The sequence below is a fragment of the Thunnus maccoyii genome, chromosome 12 (assembly GCF_910596095.1).
Source record: "Thunnus maccoyii chromosome 12, fThuMac1.1, whole genome shotgun sequence".
Classification (NCBI taxonomy): Eukaryota; Metazoa; Chordata; class Actinopteri; order Scombriformes; family Scombridae; genus Thunnus; species Thunnus maccoyii.
Genome location: NC_056544.1, coordinates 28,111,539 through 28,136,970, shown reverse-complemented (window position 1 = coordinate 28,136,970; position 25,432 = coordinate 28,111,539). Strand labels below are relative to the sequence as shown.

Below are 25,432 nucleotides of genomic sequence, written 5' to 3'. Positions count from 1 at the left end.
CTCTTCATTATTCTAATGACTTGCAGTTTGCATTGCAGTGCCCTCCACAATCACCAGTTATCAGGAGCAAAAATGGACAAAACAGACAGTAAAATTACAAATCCAGGAAGTCGGAAAATCAAGAAAAACATGTTTATTTTATCTTTTAGTGATTGTTTCAGAAGTAAAACAACTTAATTAAATACCTATATATATATATAAGAAAAGCAGTATCACAGTTTTACAGCGATTTTTGGTGAGATTCATTTGAATCTAGATGAGTAGAACAATATCAGCTCAACACAGTTTTTTTTTCGCATCTAATTTTAGATATGATTTATGTATTTAAAGCTTGATGCTGCTTGAAATCCTGGTAATATTAGTTCCTTTTGAGGTTAACTAGAGGTAAAATAAAAAATGCATTATTTTCTGATCTCACAATGCTTCATAATGCTTCTATATTTGGGAAAACAATTGCAACTACTGTTGCAACTACTGGAGCACACAGAAAATTATGGCTTTAAAAATGAATAATAGAAAGTGTCTTTATACGGCTCATTACTTTAATGTTGATTTGTAATATGTTTTACTTGCAGCAGGCAAGCATTCATATTTTATAAACAGTAGATATTAAATATAATTGCCTCTGCGGTTCATATTCCTCTGTTTTTATCTCTGTATATGGAGTGTTTTCTGCCCCACATGCAGCACCAGATAAATGGCGGCAGGGCACCAGATATATCCAAACAGGGACAAATGGGGTCACCAGTTTGGTTCAGGGGCCAACAGGGATCAGCAGGTGATCAATTACAGTGTTGGAGCTCAGGGAACTCCTCATAGCACTTTTCAGAAAAAACAGCAGCAGATTCAGAAAAGTCATGCAAGGTGAGCGAGGACATCGGTATGATGAAACCCACCAAATCTGGAGAAACATGGTGATGAAGCACCTTGAAACAATAGTTTGACATTTATTGTTACAAGGATGAAATACTACTACTCAGCTGAATGTTTACTTGCTGTGGAGACAGAAAGCTCTACCCCTTAAAAAAACAAAAAACAGAGAAACATGCTGTCTGTACGTTGACGGAAAAAAGTGTTCATGTACAAACTTTGGGAAAATTGTTGCAAATTTAAAAGTTGCAAAAATGAAGATGGCGTTTTTGGTTGTTCATTATGGGGATGCAGTTATCAAATGTAGGGCTGCAACAAATCATTATCAGTTGTTTGGTCCATAAAAAGTCAGAAAATGGTGAAAAATGTTGATCACTGTTTCCTGAAACCCAGGATGACGTCTTCAAATGTCTTGTTTTGTCCTGAACAACAGTCCACAACCCAAAGTTATTAGTTTACCATCACAGAAGACTAAATAAACCTGAATATGTTCATAACTGAGAAGCTGGTTCTTGAAAAATGACTCAAAACTATTAATCGATTACCAAAATAGTTGGCGATGAATACTTTGTCAATCAACAAATTGTTGCAGCTCCACAACAAAATTATTATTTTCATTATCGATTAAACTGTTGATTATTTTATAGTCGTTTGGTTTATAAAATGGCAGAAAATGGTGGAATATGTTGATCACTGTTTCCTAAAGACCAAGATGCAACTTAAAATTAATTATTTTGTCAAAAGTTTTGATGGTACCCAGAGGATGAATCCTAATGATGTACTATCTTTATCTTTATTATTTACTTAATAGGAACAATGACCAACCAACAGTTCACAACCCAAAGATATTCAGTTTACTATCATAGAGGACGACAGAAACCAGAAAATATTCACATTTAAAAGCTGAAACCAGAGAATTTTTAGCATTTTTTGATCATCAAAATAGTTGATGATTAATATTTTGTCGATCGACTAATTGTTGCAGCTCAACAACAAATGATCATTTTCATTATCGTTTAATCTGTTGATTATTTTCTCGATTAATCGATTAGTCATTTGGTCTAGAAAATGGTAGAAAATTTCCTAAAGCCCAAGATGTAACTTAAAATACATTGTTTTGTCAAACTGTTTCATGATCCCCAGAGGATGAATCCTAACAATGTACTATCTTTATTATTTATTTAACCAATGGTCCACAACCCAAAGATATACAGTTTACTATTGTAGAGGACAAAAGACATCAGAAAATATTCACATTTAAGAGGCTAAAATCAGATAATTTTTAGCATTTTTGTTCTTAAAAATGATTTAAAACGATTAATCGATCATCAAAATAGTTGCAGATTAATTTTCTGTCAATAGACTAATCAGTTAATTGATTAATTGTTGCAGCTCTAATAAACTGAAAGCGACAAAATGTTATTATTGTCCAAGAATAAAAAAGGGTGATGTTTTCTTATAAAATAGCACACTTTCATGAACCTTCAAACCATTTGCCAAATCCGTTGAAATCTGATGAAAAACGATTGTGCCTGATTCAAAAGCTGTGTGACTGGGTTAATAAGACAAAGCCGGTCATTCAGTTTAAGCCCCTGGATTCTTCCTGTCTGAAAACCTCAGTCCTTATCACAGACACCTTTCAATTACCCCGGGTTGCTCTAAGCCGCCTTTCTGTTTGTTTTCACTCCGTTCATTTAGTGGGAACTCTAATGGCCCTCCAGGCCTCACACATTACGTTTGCACTATCGCCATAAATGTGTTTACCTCAGTCCATTTCATTATTTTTATGGTTGGGAGTGAATATAAAACTATGCAGCACAAGCATTCAGAATCGTGACTCTAATTGGGCTCTTTTCTCGAACACAAACATGTCAGATATTAGTTGTTTTTTATGTACAGTAGAAATACATGCTGGGGTAATATTCCACTACTGTATGTGGTGATAAACTTTATGATGTTGCTTCATGCTGAGGAGAAAATGCTCAACACCTGTACGTTTTGTGATTTTGTTTTCCAGGACAGAGCAACATGCTATCAACCCTCATCACTCCCATAAGACACTGGGAAACGGGAGCATCGTCAGCTGAGGATGCAGATAATTCAAGTAAAAGTTCTTCCTCCATTTTCAGCCAAATGTTCTGCTTTGTTTTTGGTATAATACATTATACTGCATTTCATCTTTTTACGTTTGTTTGTCTGTGTTGAAATGACAGTTGAAACTTTTATTTATCAGTCCACCGCTTTGATCCAGACTTAAATATCTCTACAAAGATTGGATTGTTATATAATTTTGTACAGACATTCATGTTCCTCAGAGGATGAATCCTAATGATGTATTATCTTAACAGGGACAATGCACAACATATTTATTGTACCAGATGTAACTAAAAATTCAATCTGTAGTCCTTGGGTGGAGGCCACCAGTGATGTTATTCATGTATACTGGCAACATGAGGTTGAAATTTGTGGTTTTGAGTGAAATATCTCAACAACTGTTGGATTGATCGCCATGAAATGTGGTACAGACGTTCATGTTCTCCTCAGGATGAATTGTAGTAACTTTGGTGATCCACTTGACTTTTCCTCTAGCGCCACCATCAGGTCAAAATATCACTTTATGACCAAACACCTGCATAACTAATGACATTCCCTTCAGCTTCAGCTGCACTATGTGTTGTGCTTAATAGCATATGTTAACATGCTAGCATGCCAAGCTAAATTGGTGAACATGGTAAACATTATACCTGCTAAACAATAAGCACGTTAGCATTGTCATTGTGAGTATGATAGCATGATGGCGTTAGCATTAATTTCAAAGCACAGCTGGTAGTGTGGCTGTAGACTCTTAGTCTTGTTATCTACATGTGGGCCTATTTCCATATACATGAAGACCTGTTACACATAGTTCTACTCATGTAGAGAAATCCTTAAGGCCAAGGAAATCCATCTATGTCTGCCGAAGGTGGAAAATATTTAGCCAGCTATGTACTGTATTAGCCCCTCACAAAATGCATTGAGATTCTTAAAGATCTGGTATTATGGCCTTTTTTGACTCATTTTTAAAAATACTGACTCTATTTTAAACATATCTGTGACATTTCGTTCACCAAAAGGTGTTTAGATTTCTCTAAATCCATTTTTCCTTATAGCCCAGATTCCCTTCTATCCTCCAGAAGGCTGTTTCTGAAGCTATTTATATAAAAATCAGCATTTTTAATGACCACCTTCACCTCCAGCCAATCAGAATAAAACCTAATGAATAATGCACCATCTTTACCTGCATTTTTCTTGTTTTCCACAATACTAGCCATTAAACATCTAACAAAAAACTATTTTTATGTTACTCATCGTGTTTTGCATCATGATTTTGATCTGTCAACAGGCACAAGCAGTTTGGAGGTGAAAGAGAATCAGGATAATAAAATCCAAGTGGACTGTCATCTTCTACGAAAGTTTCATCCATCAACTTCTTGCACAACTTTCCCCAGACATGGACCAAGAGCTCTGAAGAGGAAGCAGCCATTGGTGGACGGGATAGACCGTCTGCTCTACCAAAGCCACTTGACTTGTAAAAGAGCAGCCTGGGCTGTCACTCAGAAGAACGCGCTGGTGCAGTTGAACGAGTTACAACCCGGTCTGCGGTATGAGATCATGTCAAAGACGGGCCCCCTGCACGCTCCAGAGTTTTCCGTAGGCGTGGAGGTAAACGGTCTCTGCTTCGAGGGTCGAGGACCGACAAAGAAACAGGCCAAGATGAGGGCTGCAGAGCTGGCTCTCCGGTCGTTCATCCAGTTCCCGAATGCCTCGCAGGCTCACGCCACCATGGGGAACTTCATCAGCACACCTATGGATTTCACAGCGGATAAACTGGACATCTGTGATGCATTCCCCAAAGACTTTGAACCATCGCTGCGTGAAAACTGTGATCTCCTGAAATGCAACGCAGCAAAAAAGGAGGTCTTCTCCAGCATATACAACCACAGACGACTCGTTCGACTCAAGCTGGACTTGTTGGTCTCCTCAACAAATCCAAAAAGACGAGCCCTCAGCGCTTCACTTTTAGAGCGTCTCAGCCCGGTGGCGCTGCTCAGTGAGCTGCGACCAGGACTCAGATACGTCTGCCTGACGGAGAGAGTTCATGGCAGGCCAATGAGGAGTTTTGTTATGGTGGTTAGGGTGGAGGGGAGGGTGTTTGAAGGGTGTGGTCACAGTAAAAGGCTGGCCAAGGCTCAGGCAGCAGCAGCAGCTCTACAGTCTCTTTACAACATAAGTCTGGGACCAGAGAAGAAGGTGATGGGCCTCCAGGGCAGCAGAGCCAAAGATCAGCTACCTCAGGTGAGTGGGACTGCCTTCGTGGACACTGCTCTGATACAACCACACAGTATACAGCTTTGTAGATATCTTTTGATTAGCATAAAAGCACACCGCATTTGTCATGAGCAGATTATTTGTGGCTCACTGGTTAGCTCTATTGCTTCACATTAAGAAAGTCTAGGCCTAACCGAGGTCTTTGGCCGTCGCAGGGCTCCACAAATGAATATGTTCATTGTGTGACAAACAAACACCAGTCACTTCCTGTAACTGTAACCTGATGCGTATGGACCCTCCTCCAATCACTATTAGTCAGTGTAATCTATGACCCTCCATGACATCACCAGGTCAATACAAGGGTCAGCTAACCTTTGTTTCTTTCTCTTTCTCCTAACCTCTTTCAACCTGACACCTTTATCCTACATTGTCTCTTAAACATAGACACACATCACGCAGAAACTCAAAGTTCCTGCTTTATACACTCTTTTGTTTCCGAACTGAGAGGCAGCACAAAGAAACGCCTACGGGGGACAACGGCGCATATTTTCAGAAAGACATTTATAGTGTTGCACTCGGCTGTTCACATGAAAAGTGTCATAATGAATTGTGTCATGAATGAAAAAGGGGAGCTACAGAGAGAAGTTGAAACCCATGTTTCCTGCTTCTTGCATAATGCCTGATGGGATTGCCGCCACAACCTTGTGACCCTTAAGTGTTATAGACGATGGATGCTGCAGCTCAGTGTCTCTCAAACTGATTCTTTTTTTTCCTTTTTTGCATTTTCCACCTTTATTTGAAGTAACTTGATTACGTAATATAAATACAACATTTTTCATCAACACTACCTCCTTCGCAACATCTCCCTTTTGTTGTTTTTGTTATTTATTGTGTCGTGCACATACGAGTGTTCAGCCCACATCAACTTTATGAGGCACCGAAGATCCTGCTGCAAAGGTGAAGCAACATTTGTCAGAAAGGAAAATGGAAAATTACATTTCAAACAAAGAAACGTATCTCATCTCTCAAACACTACAAGTAAAATCTGCCCCAAGGAAGGTTCCCTTCCTAAAACTCAACGTTTTTTATAATCATCCAACAAGGACTCAGTCGCTTCTAAATCACATGACAAACAAAACCTTTCCTCTTCAGGGAGACAGTTGCATAAGCAGAAAACTGACTAATTTTTCTCTTTTTCAGGTCATTTAATTGTCAAAGAAGTCCTGGATTAAATTGATTTAGTTTATCAATAAAAAAAAAACTAAATATATGGAGAAACGTAGAAAAAAATAGGAAAATAGACATCACAATAAAACAAAAACACAAATTTCCATGTGACTCATTTGTAGACTAGGCATAAGAAGGTAAGCGTATCAAATCTACTATGGAAGAGGTGACCGTGAAATTTAAAAAAGAAAATATAAAAACTCAGACCCAGTGTATCAGTAAATGTCCTTCACACGTAAAAGACATTGTTCCCTCGCTTGGAAACACCCACAGTGACACGTCAGCTTCAAGCAGTGACACTAAACTCACCCCTTATCTCTTCAGCTTTCACCAGTCTTCTAAATGGTCTGGATAAATGGGTCTGAGGTGCGTCGTATGCTACCAAATGGAGTGTGCCGCACATCAGCATGGCCATCATGTCCTGAGGCCCGAGAGCTGGATGGTGTCCTGTATGCTCGTCTGGAGCATCTAAACAACTTCATTATGTCTCTGAGCCTCCGAGAATTGTCCTTGACGTCTTTTGCTGTTGTGCTTTATGAATACAAGAATATTCGTCTCGGAGCTGAAGGAAGTGACTGAGCATTGCGTTCTTACTGCCAAACCTCTTCGTCATTCAAATATGCAAAGGAAAGAAGGACATGTAGGCACTTTATTAAACCCTGGGGGTGATTTGATGAGCAGAATTCATAGACGGGAGGAAGCAATGGTGACATTTTGGATAAGAAAATGGATTTTGATGCTCGGAATTAGAACAAACAGGTGATTTTGCACCGCTGCAGGCTGTTAGACCAAAACTTAATAAACAATTTGAAAAAGCTTCCTTCTTTCTCTTTGTCTTGCAGACGGTTTGTTCACAGTTCTCCAACAGCAACTCCATCATTTAGCATCACTCCCCTCCAACCCCCCAACCCCTCCGCTTCAATATGAACTGTCTGTCAGGCGGCGTGACGCATTAATGAACATTATTACAGCACATTAGGGATGAAGGAGGAGCAGCAGCAGACCAAGGAGATTGAGGTGGAGCGGGAAGGCGGTGTGAAGAGCATAATAATCTGACAGATAATTGTTTAACACACTCATTACACACGACCTTGTGGTGCCACTGTCATGCAGAATACGTTGAGCAGAGTTTAGCTCCAAAATAACACCTGCTCTTACCAAATGAGCGCCACAGAGAAGCTGAAAAATGTAAACCTGCAGTGCAGAACTCATTTAGATATAAATGAATGTCTTTTGCATTCAAACTCTTGCCAAACGAGTTCACACAATGTTGATTAAGCCTGTCACCACCAGGTAAATCTCTCTGTATTTCACAGCATACAGAGTTTTTAATCTGGTGTCTGTGCCGACATTCCCGCCCTGGCCTAATGAATGCATACTGCACATGCTCTATGGGCACCAGAGACTTCTCCCAGCCAAGTGGCTAACTTCAGGTTAGCCTTCTGCTAGCTTAATCGGGGATAAAATAATTTAATCGTGCAGCTCCTCTAGACTTTCCAAATGTTATTGGACCGAATGGATACAAATCTGATAGTGAAATGAGTCATTCTGCGGTGGTTGTGTGACGCTCAAAACAATTTATCCACCATACTCTACAGAGGAGCCTATGACATAAGCACTTGTCAACAGTGTTTTTGTAATTACTCTCACTGCCAGGAGGGAGAGACAAAAGTCCTGCACTCCAGTGCCTGCAAAACTCCAGAGTTTTGGTTGGTTGATCTCATGAGAAGTTTAAATTTCATTACATATGTTGGGTTATTTAAAGGCAGATTCTATATTTTCTCAGATAACAAGTATCTTAAAGATTCAACTCTGTCTCCTAGAAATTACATTTATTTACACCTTTTTTGCAACAGCAAATACATTTCGGGGAAAAGTAAAACCTGCCAGATTACATTTTCTAGCCATGAAATGTGAAAATGTTGTTAATAAATATATCCGGCAAGTCCCAAAACTATTGCGTCTAAACATAATCCAGGTAGCATTTGCCAAAACAATTTGACAACAACTGAGGCAACAATTTAATAAATAATAGAATTTCGGAGGCGGATTTGTAAAATTTTAGCCTAATTTTATCTTACCAACTCTGCATGTTGGTAATAATTTTCCTTCCTTCAAATGGAAAAGATGGCGCCAACTTTGGGCTTTCAACTGGCTCCAATGCGATCCAACGGGTGGCATCACACTTCACTACATCCATCTTTATACAGTCTTTGAGAAGGCAGCAGTATTTAGTAAAAACACTCTACTGTACACTACCTGCTCAGCACCAAATAGCAAACAGACACAGTTAGCAACTAGCTGGTCAACATAGCGGAGCGTTTAGCAGCTAAAGAGCCAGATATTTTTCTCCAGAGTTAATGGAAACCAAACCAGAGTGAAAAAGAGAATAAATATTGGACTTCAATGGGATGTTGGTTTTATTTCTCCAGTCATCAGTGATGCATTAAACATGACATCCAAATAATTATATGGTGTATTTTGATGAGGCTAATCATGTATGAGGGTGCAGTAAGTAGTTTAAAGTTCACACAATCAGCAGAAGTCTAGTTTACCCATCTATCGCATATAAATTGATCAAATATAAATTATTTGCAGCTACTTCTGAGCTCAATTCAGACTCAAATATTTCTCCAAACTGAGTAAACAGACTGATGGGCTGAAATAGCCTCTTTTTTTTTTTCTTTCTCCTCAAAAATTCAGCAGACAAGTTAAATACGTTTTGATGTGTTTACATTATCTCGTTAAAAGCGACGCGCGTCCTCCTCCTATAAAGACTCCACACGATTTGTTTTAAATGCTCTTTCTGGCATTTCGTTGAATCTCACTGCACATATGGCAACTAACTGTATCTGCCTGATGTCTGCCATAAGAATGACAGACCTCTAAAAATATAATTAGGCATATTTTGACAAGAGTAGGACACCTCTTCCTCCGCAGACCGGGAGAGTTAAGAGACAGAAAACTTTCGGCCTTCATTGACAGACTGTCAGGAGACTTTTTGGCGAGTCCATACTGTACTTGTTGTCCAGGTGAATGTCACAGCTGTTGGTGCATCCCTGAAGACTTTGTTGGAAAGTTTTTGGGGGGCTGATGTCAGAGTGAAGTAAGACAGCAGAAGTCACAATGTCCTCAGGTTTAAATATAGGTTTATCAGGATGCAGTATACAGTTACTTCAGCCAAGTTTCTATCTAATATCTGGTGAAATTGATAAAGAAACTGATTTGTTTTTAATGAAAAAAGGGAATATTTTACTTTGTTGGTCTATGATACTGTAAATTTGTACTATCTTTCATTTTTAGGCTCAACACTTGATGTTTTTGGTTTAAAACTCTTCTCCAAATCAACATCAAATATGTTTTCTTATTGCATTTTTCTTTTATTTAATTAATAGCAGCAGTTAACTGAGGACAGCAGAGCCTGAAACTTCCTAAATATGTCAAGTTGGCTGTTGTTATTAATTTAATTTCTACAAATGCAAGAAGAAAATCTTTTAGCATCCCCTCTATTTACAGTTAGATGAATTTTTGGGACTTTTCTGGGGCTTTTAGCGCTCTGAAAGGCTTTAAGATATTTATTTAAAGAGAACATCTAGAGCTTTTACAACTCATTTAACAATAAAACAACCATAAATCATTGAAACTGAAAAAACTACTAAGATAAAAAATAAAAGCTTGAACCGAAGTGTGACGAGAACATTTTTACTCATACAAAAAAGGAGCAAAACTTTGAATTTATGTGATTTCAAAATGTAAAATAGCAAGAAAGTCTGCTGCTTTCCTTTTTATTAAATCTTCATTTAATGCGGGCTATTCTCATTGAGGTCAAGGGTCACTTTTTACATAAATTCAGTTAATTCAAACCCTTTGACAGAATAATAATACATACATCTCTTAAAAACAAAAAGCCTGCATGAAAGAGCAGCAAGGAAAACAGAAATAAAAATATATCATGTTCCCTTCCGTGACTTTTTTTTTTTTTTTTAACGTCGTCTCTCTCATTTCTTCCTCTCCAGTTCTTCGCAGAGTCGATCTTCCACCTGGTGAGGGAGAAATACACAGAGCTGACAGACAGTTGCTTCTCTACCTCGCACGCCCGTCACAAAGTCCTGGCAGCGATCGTAATGACCCGAGGTGAGTGCTGGAGACACAAAACTCTGACAGGTCCGATGTGAGAAGACGAGGTCACTGAGAGTTCATGTCATATGGAAATAAACATGTTTCACTGTTACATAAACCACAGCTTCCCACAGATATTATTATAAGTAGTAGTACTGTAGTTGCAGTACTAGTAGTAATATTAATGAATGTAATTACTCAGTCTCAGTCATCATGATATTTTTACAAATACTCAGGTTTGAGTCAAAATTCCTCCACCCTTCTAGGAAATATTTGATTTCCCACCAAAATAAAACGTATATATTATTGATATTTTCACATTTTATTTGTTCAGTCATGCTGGTAAATGTGACCTACTTCCACATGACAAAAATTTATTTGCTCAGTTTCTTGATAACTTGATGAGAAAAATGATCTTGTTACATAACGAACTTTCTCATTATAATGAAAAACTTGTTATATTATGCAAGTTATGCAGCACGCGGATGCTTCTTATGTGCTGTTTTTTTCTTCTCTGGTGTTCAGAAAGGAGCTCACAAAGAAATTATTCATTATGATAATATTAGTCAAAACTACAGCTGGACGTCATGTTGTGAATAACAGGTAGAATCGTAATATTTTACTGTGTTTCACTCACTGTTAATGAGAAACTGCTGAAATACACAGACTGACACAAAGCGCTGTTTTAACTGCTTTTCACTCTCTGATTGTTTGGGGAAAATCTGTGTAACTTAATTACTGATGCAAGAGCAGATTTGGAAAACCACGTTTAAGGATCCTTCATTATTCATTACTTTCCAGTGAGTCATTGTTCCATTAACAGAATTTTCCTTCAAATTCATTAATGTGTTTGTCTGTCCAGTAAAAAGATTTCCACCAACCCTGATCTGAAATGTCTGTTCAGAGAAACATCAGATATTAAAGAGGACGCAGCTGAATGCCAGTGTAGAAAAAACACAACAAACATAATTTTTAACAATAAATTTCTACTAAAATGTGCCAGTTGTAACACTTTTAATGAAAAACTCACAGTCAGTGCAGTCTATGAGATAACATATCAGCTCGCACGGTGTTCAGTCGGTAGTAGATTAGCTCGCTAGCATTAGCTCATTAGCTCAACTATCCTCGCCGGTCACATTGTAGCCTCTGAAATGGAAAAGTTCATACTCTGCTGAATTTGGATACAGCTGTTGACCATAACACAATAAAATACAAAGAAGAAAAAGACAAATAAATACACAATATCTGAAAAATAAGAAATCCAAAACAAATGATCAGACATTTCCATACAGGCTGCAGCGCCAATGGTTCCACTTTCTAGACAAGAACCTGACAGAACAGATTCCCTACACATACATCTATATATAAGATATCGTATTACAGCAGAGCAGGTGGTTACAGCAACATTTACAAACATTTGGTTTGTGCTGCAGCTTCCTGGAGCTTTAAGCAGCAGCTTCATACTGTCATTATAAGCCACTGTTAGTCTCCACATGCTGTCTTTTCTGTAGCAACTTCTGACTCTGTCTGTAAATGTCCTTATCATCTGATAGATCGCTGGTTATGTAAAGGCCAAAGTATTTAGCCTCAGTACACACTTTAAGTTTGATTCCAGACAAGAAGAAATCAGCTAATTTTCTGTCTTCCTTACTTCTGACAATCATAGTATTATTCTTGATGTCAAAATCTATAACATATTGTGAACATATCCTCAATAACTGTTACATGTACAGAAAATCACCACATCATCTGCATACATGAGGCTGTATTCAGACCAAATCAGGCGATGCAGCCCATCGCCACAGGGTTGAGTGGACGTGTGGGCGTGTTTGTGCTCTAGAACGTAACCGCTGTGAAACAATCAGAAAATAACGTTTTATTGACCGGATTTCTCACCACCAGCGTTCTTCATCATTCATTCACTCTCTAGCTCGCTCAACTACAGCTGCTCTCTCTCTCTCTCTCTCTCTCTCTCTCTCTCTTTCTCTCGTCTTTGTTAAAACTTTACTTTTAACGTTGGGTTGCGTTTCTCCAAAAGTTGACCTCAACTTTCTGGCCGCAGTCCAGTGCTGCACCGCTGCAGCTAAAACGCCCGCAGCCGAAACGCACTACCCCTATTCAAATGAATGGGAGGCCAAACCGCCTGATTTGGTCTGAATACAGCCTAAAGTGGTTAACGAGAGGGTTACCCACCATGCACCCTGTTCCACATCCATTTAACTGCATTAACAGATCATCAGCAGAAAAAGATGTTATATTACCACCACACTGTTTGTTTTTTTTACATGTAAGAGCACTAAGCACCATAAAAAACACAATTCTTCTGGATTATCACTCGTCTGAGCTCGTCATTTAAAGCTGAGTCTCTTTTACATGAAAATGTATCACTGCAATTCAAACAAACACACAAACAAGTTACCTCAAATCACCCAGCAGCTTCGGAGGGGAGGCAGTCATCTTTACTGTTACTGTGAATCTTTGATGAGGCCAGACAGCAACACACAACCGCCTAACAAGGCCTGTTTTTGAAGCGCTGCAGTGATTGTTCAATCATACACTTTTCATTAGCTCGTCTGAGCCTGTTAACGTTCTGGTTATGATGAGAAGCAGGAGGAGGAGGAGGAGGAGGCGGCGGCGAGTAAAGAGGAAACGTCTTGTTTTCCTGTTCTGAGAATCATATTAGGCGTCTTGTTTGAACTGTATCATGTCGAACGTCTCGCTCCATCAAAGTCACCAAAAACCTGTTTTTTCTCACATCACTTTCTTTTCTTTCTCTCTCTCTCCGCTCAACGTCTTCCTCTCCCTCTAGGATTTGACCTCAGATCAGCCCAGGTCGTGTCTCTGGCTACAGGGACGAAGTGTCTGGACCTGGACGGCGTGATTGACCGCGGCTGTACGGTCAGCGACTGCCACGCCGAAGTCGTCAGCAGAAGGGCGCTGGTTCGATTCCTGTACGCTCAGCTGGAGCTGCTGCTCTGGTAAAATCTGCAGTATTTTTGTGTATCTTAGTTGTCTAGTTTTGCCATCAAAAATGTTATTTAAAGATTCCCTCCAGACATGTTTTACAGACATGAAACATCTTCTTCTTCTCCCTCATTGAAAAGTCCACAATCTATGAATATGCAAATATTTTTCATGGTTTCTTTCCTCTCTGAAGTAAGCCAGCAGACGTCGAAGAACAATCAATCTTGGTACCAAATAAAAGCTGCGGCGGCTTCCAGTTGCGGGACGGCGTCCTCTTCCACATGTACGTCAGCTCGTCGCCGTGTGGAGACGCTCGACTCAACTGCCCCTACGAGACCACAGCCACATGTGAGAGGAAGACACTCATATATAGAGATGATGATGATGATAATGGTGATGATGATGACATCAAGAGAGTTTTTATATCTGATCTAGAGGCAATCGACTGTATTATTATGAATCTGTAGTTTGTTGTTAATACTGTAATATGTTTAGCTGCTGTATAAACCCACTGACCTCAGAGTTTCATTTATTCTTAAAGTAAAAACCATTAAACGCTTTTGCTCTGTGAACGTTAATTAATTAAAAAAAAACTGTATTTCTGGGTCCATTAAGCACCTTTCTTCTTCCTGTGGTTTACTGAATAAAATGTAAATTATATTTTATCAGCAGCTACATTGATAATGCTTAAATTATGCAGAATATCAACATCACAACTTCAGTTTTTAGTGTTTGATGGTCTATTAGAGGACGCTTTTTGTTGCTTTTGTCAAACTATTATTGTTAGCAGTAACATTATGAGTATGGGGTTTTTTGTCCTATCTTTATTCAAAAGCATAGTATTTCGATTTGAGAGCACGATTTCTTGACTTCATATTCAGATTAACCCAGCCTCGTATTTAAATAGCCCTGGTGCAGATCTGCTTTGCTCCTGCTTAAAACTGTTTGTCTGCACTCAGATATCCTGCTGCTTGCACAGATTTCTTGTGCTCCTGCTTAAGTCCTTCTCCTCGTAAAAACGTCCGCTCTCAAATTTGCTCTTAAATTTGAGATTGAGAATCAGAATCAACTAGAATGCAAGAGATGGACTTAAACTGGAGAACACAGCACCTGTGCAAGCAGCAGTATACCTGAGTGCTGACACAGGTTTCAGCAGCAGATCAAATCTGCACGTGAGCAGAGACTGTCTGAGTGAGAGGGCAGAGTTTTGCAGGAAAGCATTACAGTATCTGAACATGAAATCAAGAAGTCATGCTCTCAAACCGAAAGACTCTTGAATAAATTAGGATAGGATAGGATAAAAAAAAAAAACATTTATTGTGTACTTGTGTATTCTTGTGTACTTCCTGTACACAGAACTATGTTGACTATGTTGGTGCCCTAGGCGAGATTTTAGATTAGAGCACAAAAAGTGCATTAATGGTACCTCCAGCCCAGAAAAAGTCCTCCCAGTCCTCCAGACAGAAAGGCAAGACGCCATTCAGTGAGTGTTTGGTGTCATGGTCTGAGGTAGCACATGAAGTTTGGTGGTTCTCAGGTGAAACCTGATCAATTATTAAGGCTTTGAAAAATAAATCAGATGAAAACTGATTTGAGTCAATGGGGATAAAAGAAAGAAAAAACAGATATTGCTCTAAAAGAAGGAGAGATAAAAACCTGTCTGTTTTAACAACCTGAAACAGGATCCACCATGGAACCAGTTGTGGAGCTCAAACAAGAGAACAAGTGCAGACTTTAAAAAGCCTTATACAAGCACACCTGTTGATAAAAATACAACCTAACAAACAAACAAAACCGTCCCACTCATTTGATGCCCTAGGCCACTATCTATGTGGCCCATGTGCTCCTGTCCGTGTAAATCCAGTAACTGAATACAACAAGTTCACAATTAAACAATAAAAAACAACAAGTAAGTGAGGGAATTGCAGCCATTCATCACAAAAACAACAAAAGATATTCCTTAACATGACAGTAAAGTAAAATTCAAATGCTTAATGGCAGTTTAGCAGTAGCCTTTCTAAACTTTAGTCTCCTTCTTCTTCTTCTTCTGTCAGATCAGAGCCGGAGGTTCCGCTGTCACCTCAGGATGAAGGTAGACGGAGGCGAGGGGACGCTGCCTGTCACAGCACGGAGAGCCAATCAGATGTGGGACGGCGCGTCGTCGGGTAAACCTCTCGTCACCATGTCCTGCACTGACAAAATGGCGAAGTGAGTTTGACTTGTAAACTGTAAAATGTGTGTCTGTAATGGGGTTTTTTTTAAGGATCCATTTATTATAACTTGGGTCTTATTGTCATAGTTTTTGGTGATATTTTCTGTCAGTAGCAATAACATTTTAATCACCAAGCTAATTACTAAGAAACTCTCTCAGGTTAATTATTACCCAAACTGTCCATTGTAAACATCCATCACAGTTTACAGACCAACTTTCCTGTGTAATGAGAGATTATTAACATATTGCAAGTGCGCTCGCTTTCGGTTTGACCTCCAGATAAAGTGGTTTAGATCATCTAGCGTTGCAAACTGATCGCCTGACTGCTCTTATTTCTTGCCCTGTTGGATTTTATTGTGGTGAAGTCACTGTGTACTCACATCTAAGCAATTATTTTAGTGAGTACAATGTTGTTGGACAAACTGGAATTATTCTTTAATATGTGTTAATATTTCTTTCATAGCTCTTTTCCACACTGTGACAAAATAGCTGCTGCTTTCTAGCCGACCTCAAAGTACAAAACATTCGGCGGAGTTAATATTTAAAGCCTGAGTTGGAAGAGTTGAAATGAAATGTGCAGGAGAAGCAGATTTTGTTTTTTTTCCTTTCTGCTGACACTACATTTTACTACCAGATTTGGGTTAGAATCTCACTTAGATGTGAACTCTCATTCCCCAAAAAACAAAAACCAGCCACAGTTCACAGCTGCCTCGGTCCTTTGAGCTGCCAACTAAGAAACCTCCTGCCTCTCTTCACTTCTTCCTTTCCACTTCCTCTTTAGGATCTCAGTAGATGTATCTGTCGCCTAATTGGTCTTGCAGCTGGTTTTCATATTATTGTCACTCAGTGCTGGCAGCAGGTTACAGCTTGCATCAGTCTAGACAGTCAAACTGCGGTCAAATCTTAATGGTCCCTGAATGGAAACCTTCACAGCTGAAATGCTTTCAAACTGTCATGACTGCTCAGTTTTGTTTTGTTTTTTTTTAAATCTCAATGTGTGTGTCTCAACAGGTGGAGCGTCGTGGGCCTGCAGGGGGCGCTCCTGTCCCACCTGCTGGAGCCGGTTTACCTGCACAGCCTGACGGTGGGGACGCTGAGCCACACGGGTCACCTGAGCCGGGCCATGGCACGCCGCCTCGCCCCCGTCAAGCACCTGCCCTTCCCCTACCGACGACAGCAGCTGCTGCTCGGATGTAGGTCCAAATAGATTTTTCTGTTGTCAGTTAATATATTTTCCATCCAAATGTTCATTTTTAGATGAGTTATGAATGTTTGTGGTATTTTTGTTTGTTTTTTTAATCTAAAAATTTGTATTTTCTCTCCCTCAAATGTGTTTATTGAGGTATAAATCATAAAATAGGAGTAGTATCTTGATTCAAATTTTTGACTTAAACACACAACATGAGAATGACATAGATACAATCTTAAACCTGCAGTGTTGAACTTTTACATATAAATGAACGTCCGTTATGTTCAAGCCTTTGCCAGACAAGTTCACACAATGCTGATTAAGCCAATCACCGCCAGATAAATCTCTCTGAGTTTTTAATCCAGTGTCAGATTTCACATTCCCGTGCCGGTTGGATGAATACGTACTGCACAGGGTCTAACTTCAGGTTAGCTCTCTACTAACTTGAATGAGGATAAAATAATTTAATCGTGTGGCTCTTCTAAGTTTTCCAAATGTTATCGGAACAAAAGGATCAAATTCTGAGTCATTCTGTGGGGGTTGTGTGATGCTCAAAACACTTTATCCACCATTTTACAGCTGCAACAGTAGCAACAGAGTAGACTACAGCTGAGCCTATGAGCACGTCAACAGTGTTTTTGTAATTACTGTCACTGCCAGAAGGGGGAGACAAAAGTCCTGCACTCCAGCTTTAAAGGACAGATTTACAATTTCTCAAGTCAGTCTTAAAACAACAGTCAGGTGTCCATATGAACACTGAAACACTGTTTTTTTCTTGCTGTAATCATTCCTCCTGTTCATACTGACCATTAGAAGATCCCTTCATAATGCACTTACTATGTAAGTAATGGAGGACAAAATCCACAGTCCTTGTTTTGAGCAAAAGTGTGTTAGTGAGTTAATCAAAACAAGTTGGTATCTTCAACATTTACAGTCTTTTTAGCATCAAATTCCCTCTTTGTGTTTCCTCGGACAGTGTTTCCCTGTTGAGCTGCGGTGGAAGTATAGTAACAAAAAGAGGAACTTTGGCACTAAAATGACTGTAACGTTGAAAGATATTGACTTGATTTGACTAATTTGGATGCTGGAGCTTCATATTATCTTCAAATAAGCTTTTAAATACATTTTGCACAGAAGGAGGCTTGTAGATTTGGGTCCCCACCACTGACACTGGAGGAGGAATGATTACAACAAGAAAAACATGTGTCAGTGTTCATTTGGGCTCCTGACTGTAGTTTTGGGACAGACTTTAAACCTATCATTTAATCTGAACCCACAGTTTTGTCTCCCCGATCCACACAGGTCTGAGCAGCAGCGAGGGTCGGCCGGCTGGAAAGGCGCCAAATGTCAGCGTGAACTGGAGCTGTGGTGACGGAGGCCTGGAGGAGATCAACACCTCCACAGGAAGGAGGAAGGACTCGGGGACACCGTCGCGGCTCTGCAGGCGCTCCCTGTTCGCCCGCTGGCAGAGGCTGCAGCTGCAGGTGGGTCAGAGTCGGGAAAGCACTGAACCTTGTACAGCTTCATGTCGTGAGCAGGATGTTTTCAGTGGTTTGGTTGTGGTAGACGTGTCACATATCACAGGATCTGACCTTTTCTGTTTGATTAATTAGTTAACGTAAAGCACAACACAAAACTTTATCGTGAGAGTTCATCACGGAGAGAAATGGTCATAACAATGACTTTTAGGCAACTGAAGTTGTTTTTCATTCTTTTGTCTCTGTGAAATATTATTTTCAAAAAGGTCTACCAGCTTGTAGAAATAATCCATCTTTATTAAACAGAGATAAACAATCTGTGTGCACTGACTCAGAACAAAACTGCTGCATTATAACGTCGTCTTTTAAAGCAGGTTTTTTGTTTTGTTTTTTTAAATCCACTGTGAAATTAAAATATGTATGCAAAGAGTGTTGTGCCAAACCCAACGGCCCTCGGTTTAAAATTTAATGACGGCAGACAGAGTCGTAATTATTTACAGAAACAACTGGAATCATTCCAAGAAAACACAAAGCTCACTGAGTTTAATATCACATGGAAGAGAAGATACTGACCATTCTGACAAAAGACCTGATCTGCTGTTCATTTAGACGCTGGCTCAAGTGAATAAGTCTCTTTCACAGAGAACATTTTGTGTTGTTAGAGCAGGAAAAGAGCTGCAACAATTAGTCAATTAATCAGCTGATTGACAGAAAACTCATCACTCTGTAACATGTGAGTAAAAAGCTGGTTCCAGCAACAAATCTACACATGACTACTAGACTCCCTTTGTTCCGAGAGAAACTAAAAGATTCAGTCGTATTAAACAGACTGTAACTCTGGAATATATCGACTCCATTTAGCTAACTGAGACTACTGAAGCATCATATTAGCCTCAGCTGAACTTTCTGATTTTGGCCCCCCATTTCTTACAGTGTTGTCACTTCAGGGTCAGTATGGAGAGTAGGAATTATTACAGCGACCGAGACCCATTTCCACGTACATAATGGTCGGTATTGTATTAAGACAGACTTGAAAAACCTGAAACTATCCTTTAATTGACATTTCTCATTGCTGACATTTCAATAACATTGTCAACCAGTTCTAGGTCTCGGCATGGCTTCTTGGGAAACTCAGTGGTGGAAGAAGTACTCAGATGCTTCACTGAAGTAAAAGTAGAGAAGTATTATCAGCTAAAAGTACTTTAAGTATTAAAAGTAAAAGTACTAGCAGTTGCCTAAGGTGCCAGATGAGTGGGACGTGTTTTTTTATGTTTTGTTCTTACCAACGGGTGTGCTTGTAAACAGCTTTTGGAAACACACACTTGTTCTCCCTTCGTTATGTTTTCCTCCATTTTTTTTCCTATCAATTTACATGTTTTTTCATCTGGTTTGATTTTTAAAGCCTGACAGCTGCCAAACTTCTTGTGCTACCTCAAACACTTGCCTTTTGTCTGGGGGACGAAGCGAACTTTGGCTGAAGGTACCAATGTTGCACTTTTTGGGGCGGCTCCAATCTAAAATCTCATCTACAGCACCAACATAGTCAGCCACTCTGACTGTGACTGATATCAGCCGACAAAGTTCTGTCACACAAATTTTTATTAATTTTTCAGACTTTTCTCTAAGCTTTGCTTTTTTGTGTGAAATATTAGAAGGTTTTACCTCTTTGGGCCTCGAAAACAATCATTTATTTGGTTGAATTGTTAACAACTCAAACATCTGTAACATGACAAGGAGCCACAACTACACACATGGGTTATAAGCCAAAACAGTTTGGGAACTACTTGTTTATTCTTTAACAACTTTTTATATAATTCATATATTATTTAAATTTAAATTTTTAATCTTAAAAGTAACTACTGCTGTAAAATAAATGTAGTGGAATAAAAAGTACAATAGTTCCCTCTGAATTGTAGTGGAGTAGAAGTACAAAGAAGAAGCCTAAAAATGGAAATAATGAAGTAAAGTACAAGTACCTAAAAATTGTACTTTAAGTACAGTAGCCTACTTGAGTAAAAGTACTTAGTTACTTTCCACCACTGGTTACTGGTTACAGCAACCAAGAACATAATGGCACATTGGTATTATGTTACCACAGACTTGAAAATACCTGAACCTAACCTTTCAATAGACATTTCTTATTGCCGACATTTCAATATCATTGTCAATCATTTCTGGGTCCTGGCATGTTTTCTTTTTTGAGAAACTTAAGTGGAGTAGAGCCATTATTAGTTTTATTAGCTATACCTGCACTGACAGTCAAAATATCTGCTGTGAGTGAGTCAGCAGAGCGGTACAACAGATGATTGACAAGATGAACTCTTAAAAGTAAACAGTCTTCATGATGGCCAATCAACTTGTCAAACTGTAAGAAACTGTGGATGTTCTCCTAAATGCTGCAAAATATTCTCTTCATTATCTATACATATCAGTTTATTTATCATGTTTTGACAGCAAATTATGCGTCTGTCTTTCTCTCTCAGTTGAGTGGTCAGATATCGGGCACAGAGGCCACTGGGGGAAGATACGCTGGTTCTAAGATGGCTGCCGAACGCTACCAGAGGGCCATGCAGCAGTTTACCGGCGCTCTGCAGGGTGCAGGGCTGGGAACGTGGATCAGAAAACCACCAGAACTGGGTGGCTTCAATGTCAGTGTGTGAACGAGTGTGTTAAAGGCTGAACATTGAGGGTTATGGGTTTCCTTTGTGAGAATGGAGAGCAGAAATTAAGTTAAAATCTTTATTATGCAAATGAGCACAGAGCATAAATCAAATTCTGGCAAAATCTGGAGTAGACGTCATAGCGTGTGTAGCTAGCTTAAGTAGCCTAAAAGCTGTTTTTCTAGTTTAAACTTTAACAACCACATAGCTGCTTCAAGCTCATTGGAGAACAAACAAACATTGAAGATATTGTTTCTGTATGTTCAACTAAGCAATATCCACTGTTTGAGTAAAAAATTAACTTGTGATTAAAACTAAGCTAACAGTTAGCTTGCTAAGAAACAGCTTCCTAGCTAAAGCAGGATGTTTAAATGTGGGGTTGAGCACTATAATTCAGCGTTACTCTCATATCATACAGACTGTAATTACAAGCAACCAATGTCGATAACTAATAATTACTAATAATCTACCACCTGAGTACAAGAGCTACATTAAGTATCAACAAAACAGTGGAAGAATCACTGCAAAGATTTCAAAATACAATAATTGATTCAGCCAATTAAAAAGCTATACACTGCATTTGATTTTTATTCATTGCCTGGTGTTTGGGGAGAATACTTAAAGAGAATTTATACTGTAAGTATTATTAAGTAAGTGGGTATATATTCTATTATTAAGGGTACAGTATGACCATTACTGACGTTACACCAAAAAATACGCTGTAAATTGGGATTAGGCTGTACTCTAAAGTGTTAACATCTGGTAGGACTAACAATCTGGAAACAATACTGTATGTGACCATGTCAGAATATTTCCAGTTCTTTTTTTACACAGCATAAACCTTCAACAGACAGACATAGGAAGACCTGATTTGTTGTAATAATTAGAGGGTAAGTTTTTGTTTCCCCAATGTGAATACCATTAGATACCCAAAAATAGTCCATGCATTTCGTCATGCTTGTACAAGAACTTTGGTTTAAGAGTTGGACAAAACTGTCCTAACAAACACAAACACTACAGACACATTTACACCTCTTATTAACAGGTGATCTTTATCTGGATAATAACATCCAATCTATGGGTCTTTACACCTGGTGAAATGTGTCATCTCTATTATGATCTCAATATGCAAATTAGCTAGACGGGGTGGGTGGACCATTGCTACGAACATATGCTATTCAGGGAAAACTAGCTGCCTACTGCTACTACTTGTAACTTTAGTCAGACTTGTTTAAGCTAACAAGAAGAGGCAGAGTTAGGTGTTGTTTCTACGGAGCCCAGGAGGGGCCACAGAGAAAAAAAAAACTTATTTGTGCTCTCGATTTCTGTATTTTGCCTCTTGTAGAGTGCACCAAACACATTCAGTCAGCTGGAAGTTTGAAGAAAGTGATGAAGAAATTTCCCCCATAATGTCAGCTACATCTTGATGTGCTGATGCACAGCTTGAGGCTGAAGAAAATGTGGAAGTATCTTAAAGTGCCACCGTCCGCCGTTAGATGCTGCAAGCGACCCTTCCCATTCAGAAAGCTTCAACTTCTCTCTAGAAATACTAAGTCAGTCATTTTTTCATTGAGTCATTATGGTCTCAGTCTCTAAATTCAGGCCTTCTAATAAGTATCCAGATACAGACCGCATGTTAATGCCAGGTGTAAATGAAGCCTAAAGTAGCGTATTGTTATTTAGGAGGACATTGACTTGACTTGCATTCATTCCCTCGATCTTAACCATAACCACTACATGCCTAATGCCAACCTGTTAACCAAAAAATAAATCAAGCCTGAGCCCTAAAACTGAATGGCTTACTATCAGGGGACTAGTTTATTGTCCCAATATGGAAGGTGAGTCCCCACAATGTGATCAACACACACACACACACCTGATAAATGTAGTTTCTGGTCTCCTTTACTGCCGACCTTAAAAATTCCCATTTTACTTTTATTCTTTGTAAGTTTTTTTGTGTTTAGTCTTTGTGTCAGTTTCCTGTTGTTTTTTCTTAATGTACATTTGATGTAACTGTATGTATCTCTTGTTCATTTATGTTTGCTAGAAACCTTCTAAGTTTTTTCATTCTCATGCTTTTTGATCAGTGTTGTAAAGTGCCAGACTGCAGATGAGGCTCAGCAGTGTGAGATCACACCGCCACCTAGTGGGAGGATGTGTGCTTTACATAATGTGAAGTGCAGGTTTTATGAATGAGAGAAATGTGTTTATAATGTATGTTTTATTGAGTGTTTTCCCTTTTTCTTTTGTCCTCTGCCTTTATTTCTTTAAATAATGAATTACAAATATCCCAAAGGCTTTTATTTCCCAGAAAAGTGTGTTAATCTTGTGTGTTTATTTCTAGAAAAGTTTTCTAAGGTAAGAGAATGTAAAGAGGTCTTGTAATGAAAGCCGCAAGTGTTGAATGATACGTACGTTTCTACTGTTAGGTTTGCAGAATGTATGTAGTCTATATTGGTCATGACTATTTTTATCATTGGAAATAAATTATTTGTGTTAGTTTGTGAGTTTGTGCGTCCTGCATCACATCAAACTCATGTGGATCAGGTGCATGAAAATGGTCGCCTCCAAGTCTGTTCAAGTCTGTCTTAAAACAACAGTCAGGAGCCCAATTGAACACTGAAATAGGTTTTTCTTGCTGTAATCATTCCTCCTGTTCATACTGACCATTAGAAGATCCCTTCATAATGACCTTACAATGTAAGTGATGGGGGACAAAATCCACAGTCCTCCTTCTGTGCAAAAATGTATTTAAAAGTTTATCTGAAGCTAAAATCACTCAAATTATACCTCTTTAACAAAGCACTTGAAGTTCAAAAGCAACAGTAAAAGATACTGTAGAAAAGAAACACTACATGATATGCATGCATCTGAAAAGTGTTGAAATTGTTCCTCACAAGAAAAAGACAGTCACCTAAAGAACGTTGCTGTGAGTGTTTGTCGTTGTTCAAGGTATCAAAACCTGGTGTTACCTGATCCTCAGTCATCCTTAGTAGAGGGATTGTTTGATGGACACCAACCAGGCGGTCCAAATTGATTAAGATCATGTTCGGATTGCTGCTCAAAGCTTTAATGATTGAATCAGGGTATTATATTAAATTATTTTGAAGTAAACAGTTTTTTTTTTTAGGAAACTTCATCCAGCACCAGAAGACACAGAGATCAATATTTATTTGTCGTCATGTTTGTGTTCACCTGATCAATATAAGTCTTTTTAGCAGCTAAATGTTCCACTTTCTTCACCAGCTTGTCATTTCAATGTGCAGGTAGTCAACAGTGGACTGAGTTGATTCCTTTTCAAAGACAGTAATGTACACTGGAGCTGCAACTAACAATTACTTTCATTATTAATCAATCTGCCAATTATTTTCTTGATTAATTGTATTATTATAATTTCCCAGTCAAAGGTGATGACTTCACCCAAATATAATCTGAACACAAAGAAAAGCAAAAATCATCACATTTCATTTGAGAAGCTGAAACCAACTATTTGGTAATATGAATCGATTATCAAAATAACGCCAATTAATTTTCTGTCAATCAAGTAATCATTGCAGCTCTAATACACAATAAAAAACACTCAAGTAGAAAACGTTCAAACAGCACAAATGGTTTATTTTGATGTCACAAGCAGATGCTCGTTTCTCATCACACAACTATAATCCACAAAACTGCGGTCAAGTCGATCCAACAGGTTTACATCTTTTCTTTTCTTTTTTTTTGAGTTGTGGTGTTTGTTGTTTCTACATCAACCATTTCATCGATCACATAAAACACTGTTAACACCAAGGAGCCACAGTTTTACAAAGGCTTCACGACGGCGGTTTGAGATGACCGATGCTCAGTGACGATGTGATCTGGGTTTGGTTTTTTTTGTTTGTTTTTTTTTCTGTGATTTAAGTGTGAACGGCGTGACTCAACATTCAGTTAAAACAGGTGAACAGGTGAAGGGAATGGCTCAGTGTTTGGTAGAAAATGCAGTCGAGTGCAGTGAAACTTTATTACTGTTCGCATTGGATCAAATGGAGATCAAACGTCCACACACACACACACACACACACACACACACACACGCAGCTTTAAATTTTCTTCACACTAACAAAATGTTTTGTCACTTAAACCAGGGATGACGTTCATGCTGATGGGAAAGTTTCCAAAGACTCCTGCAGGAATTTTGGCAAGAAGGAGTGTTTTTTTTTTCCCAATGCACAGCTGAATACAAATATAAATGACACTTACTCATAAAAAATATGAGGTACTTTTAATTAATTATAAGGAAAATGTAGTCTGCAGTAGCGTTTTTCTGATATTTGACCATTACAATATTCATCCCTGGTATAAATGAGAAAATACGTTTTATGTGAATGTAAAAACCTTTGACAGATGAACTAACGTCATCCATCAT

The 25,432-nt window shown here is 38.7% G+C and overlaps 1 protein-coding gene across 1 annotated transcript; it reads left to right on the top strand.

Annotated features, from left to right (window-relative positions):
- Window positions 1-705: 705 nt before the first annotated feature.
- Window positions 706-21,731, top strand: LOC121908803 (double-stranded RNA-specific editase B2-like). The gene is made up of 10 exons (XM_042429094.1): window positions 706-778; window positions 2,888-2,974; window positions 4,253-5,205; window positions 10,422-10,539; window positions 13,334-13,502; window positions 13,682-13,836; window positions 15,543-15,696; window positions 16,712-16,893; window positions 18,192-18,373; window positions 20,851-21,731. The coding sequence occupies exons 1-10, from the start codon at window positions 736-738 to the stop codon at window positions 21,025-21,027; spliced, it is 2,220 nt and encodes a 739-aa protein (XP_042285028.1). The 5' UTR covers window positions 706-735; the 3' UTR covers window positions 21,028-21,731.
- Window positions 21,732-25,432: the final 3,701 nt, after the last annotated feature.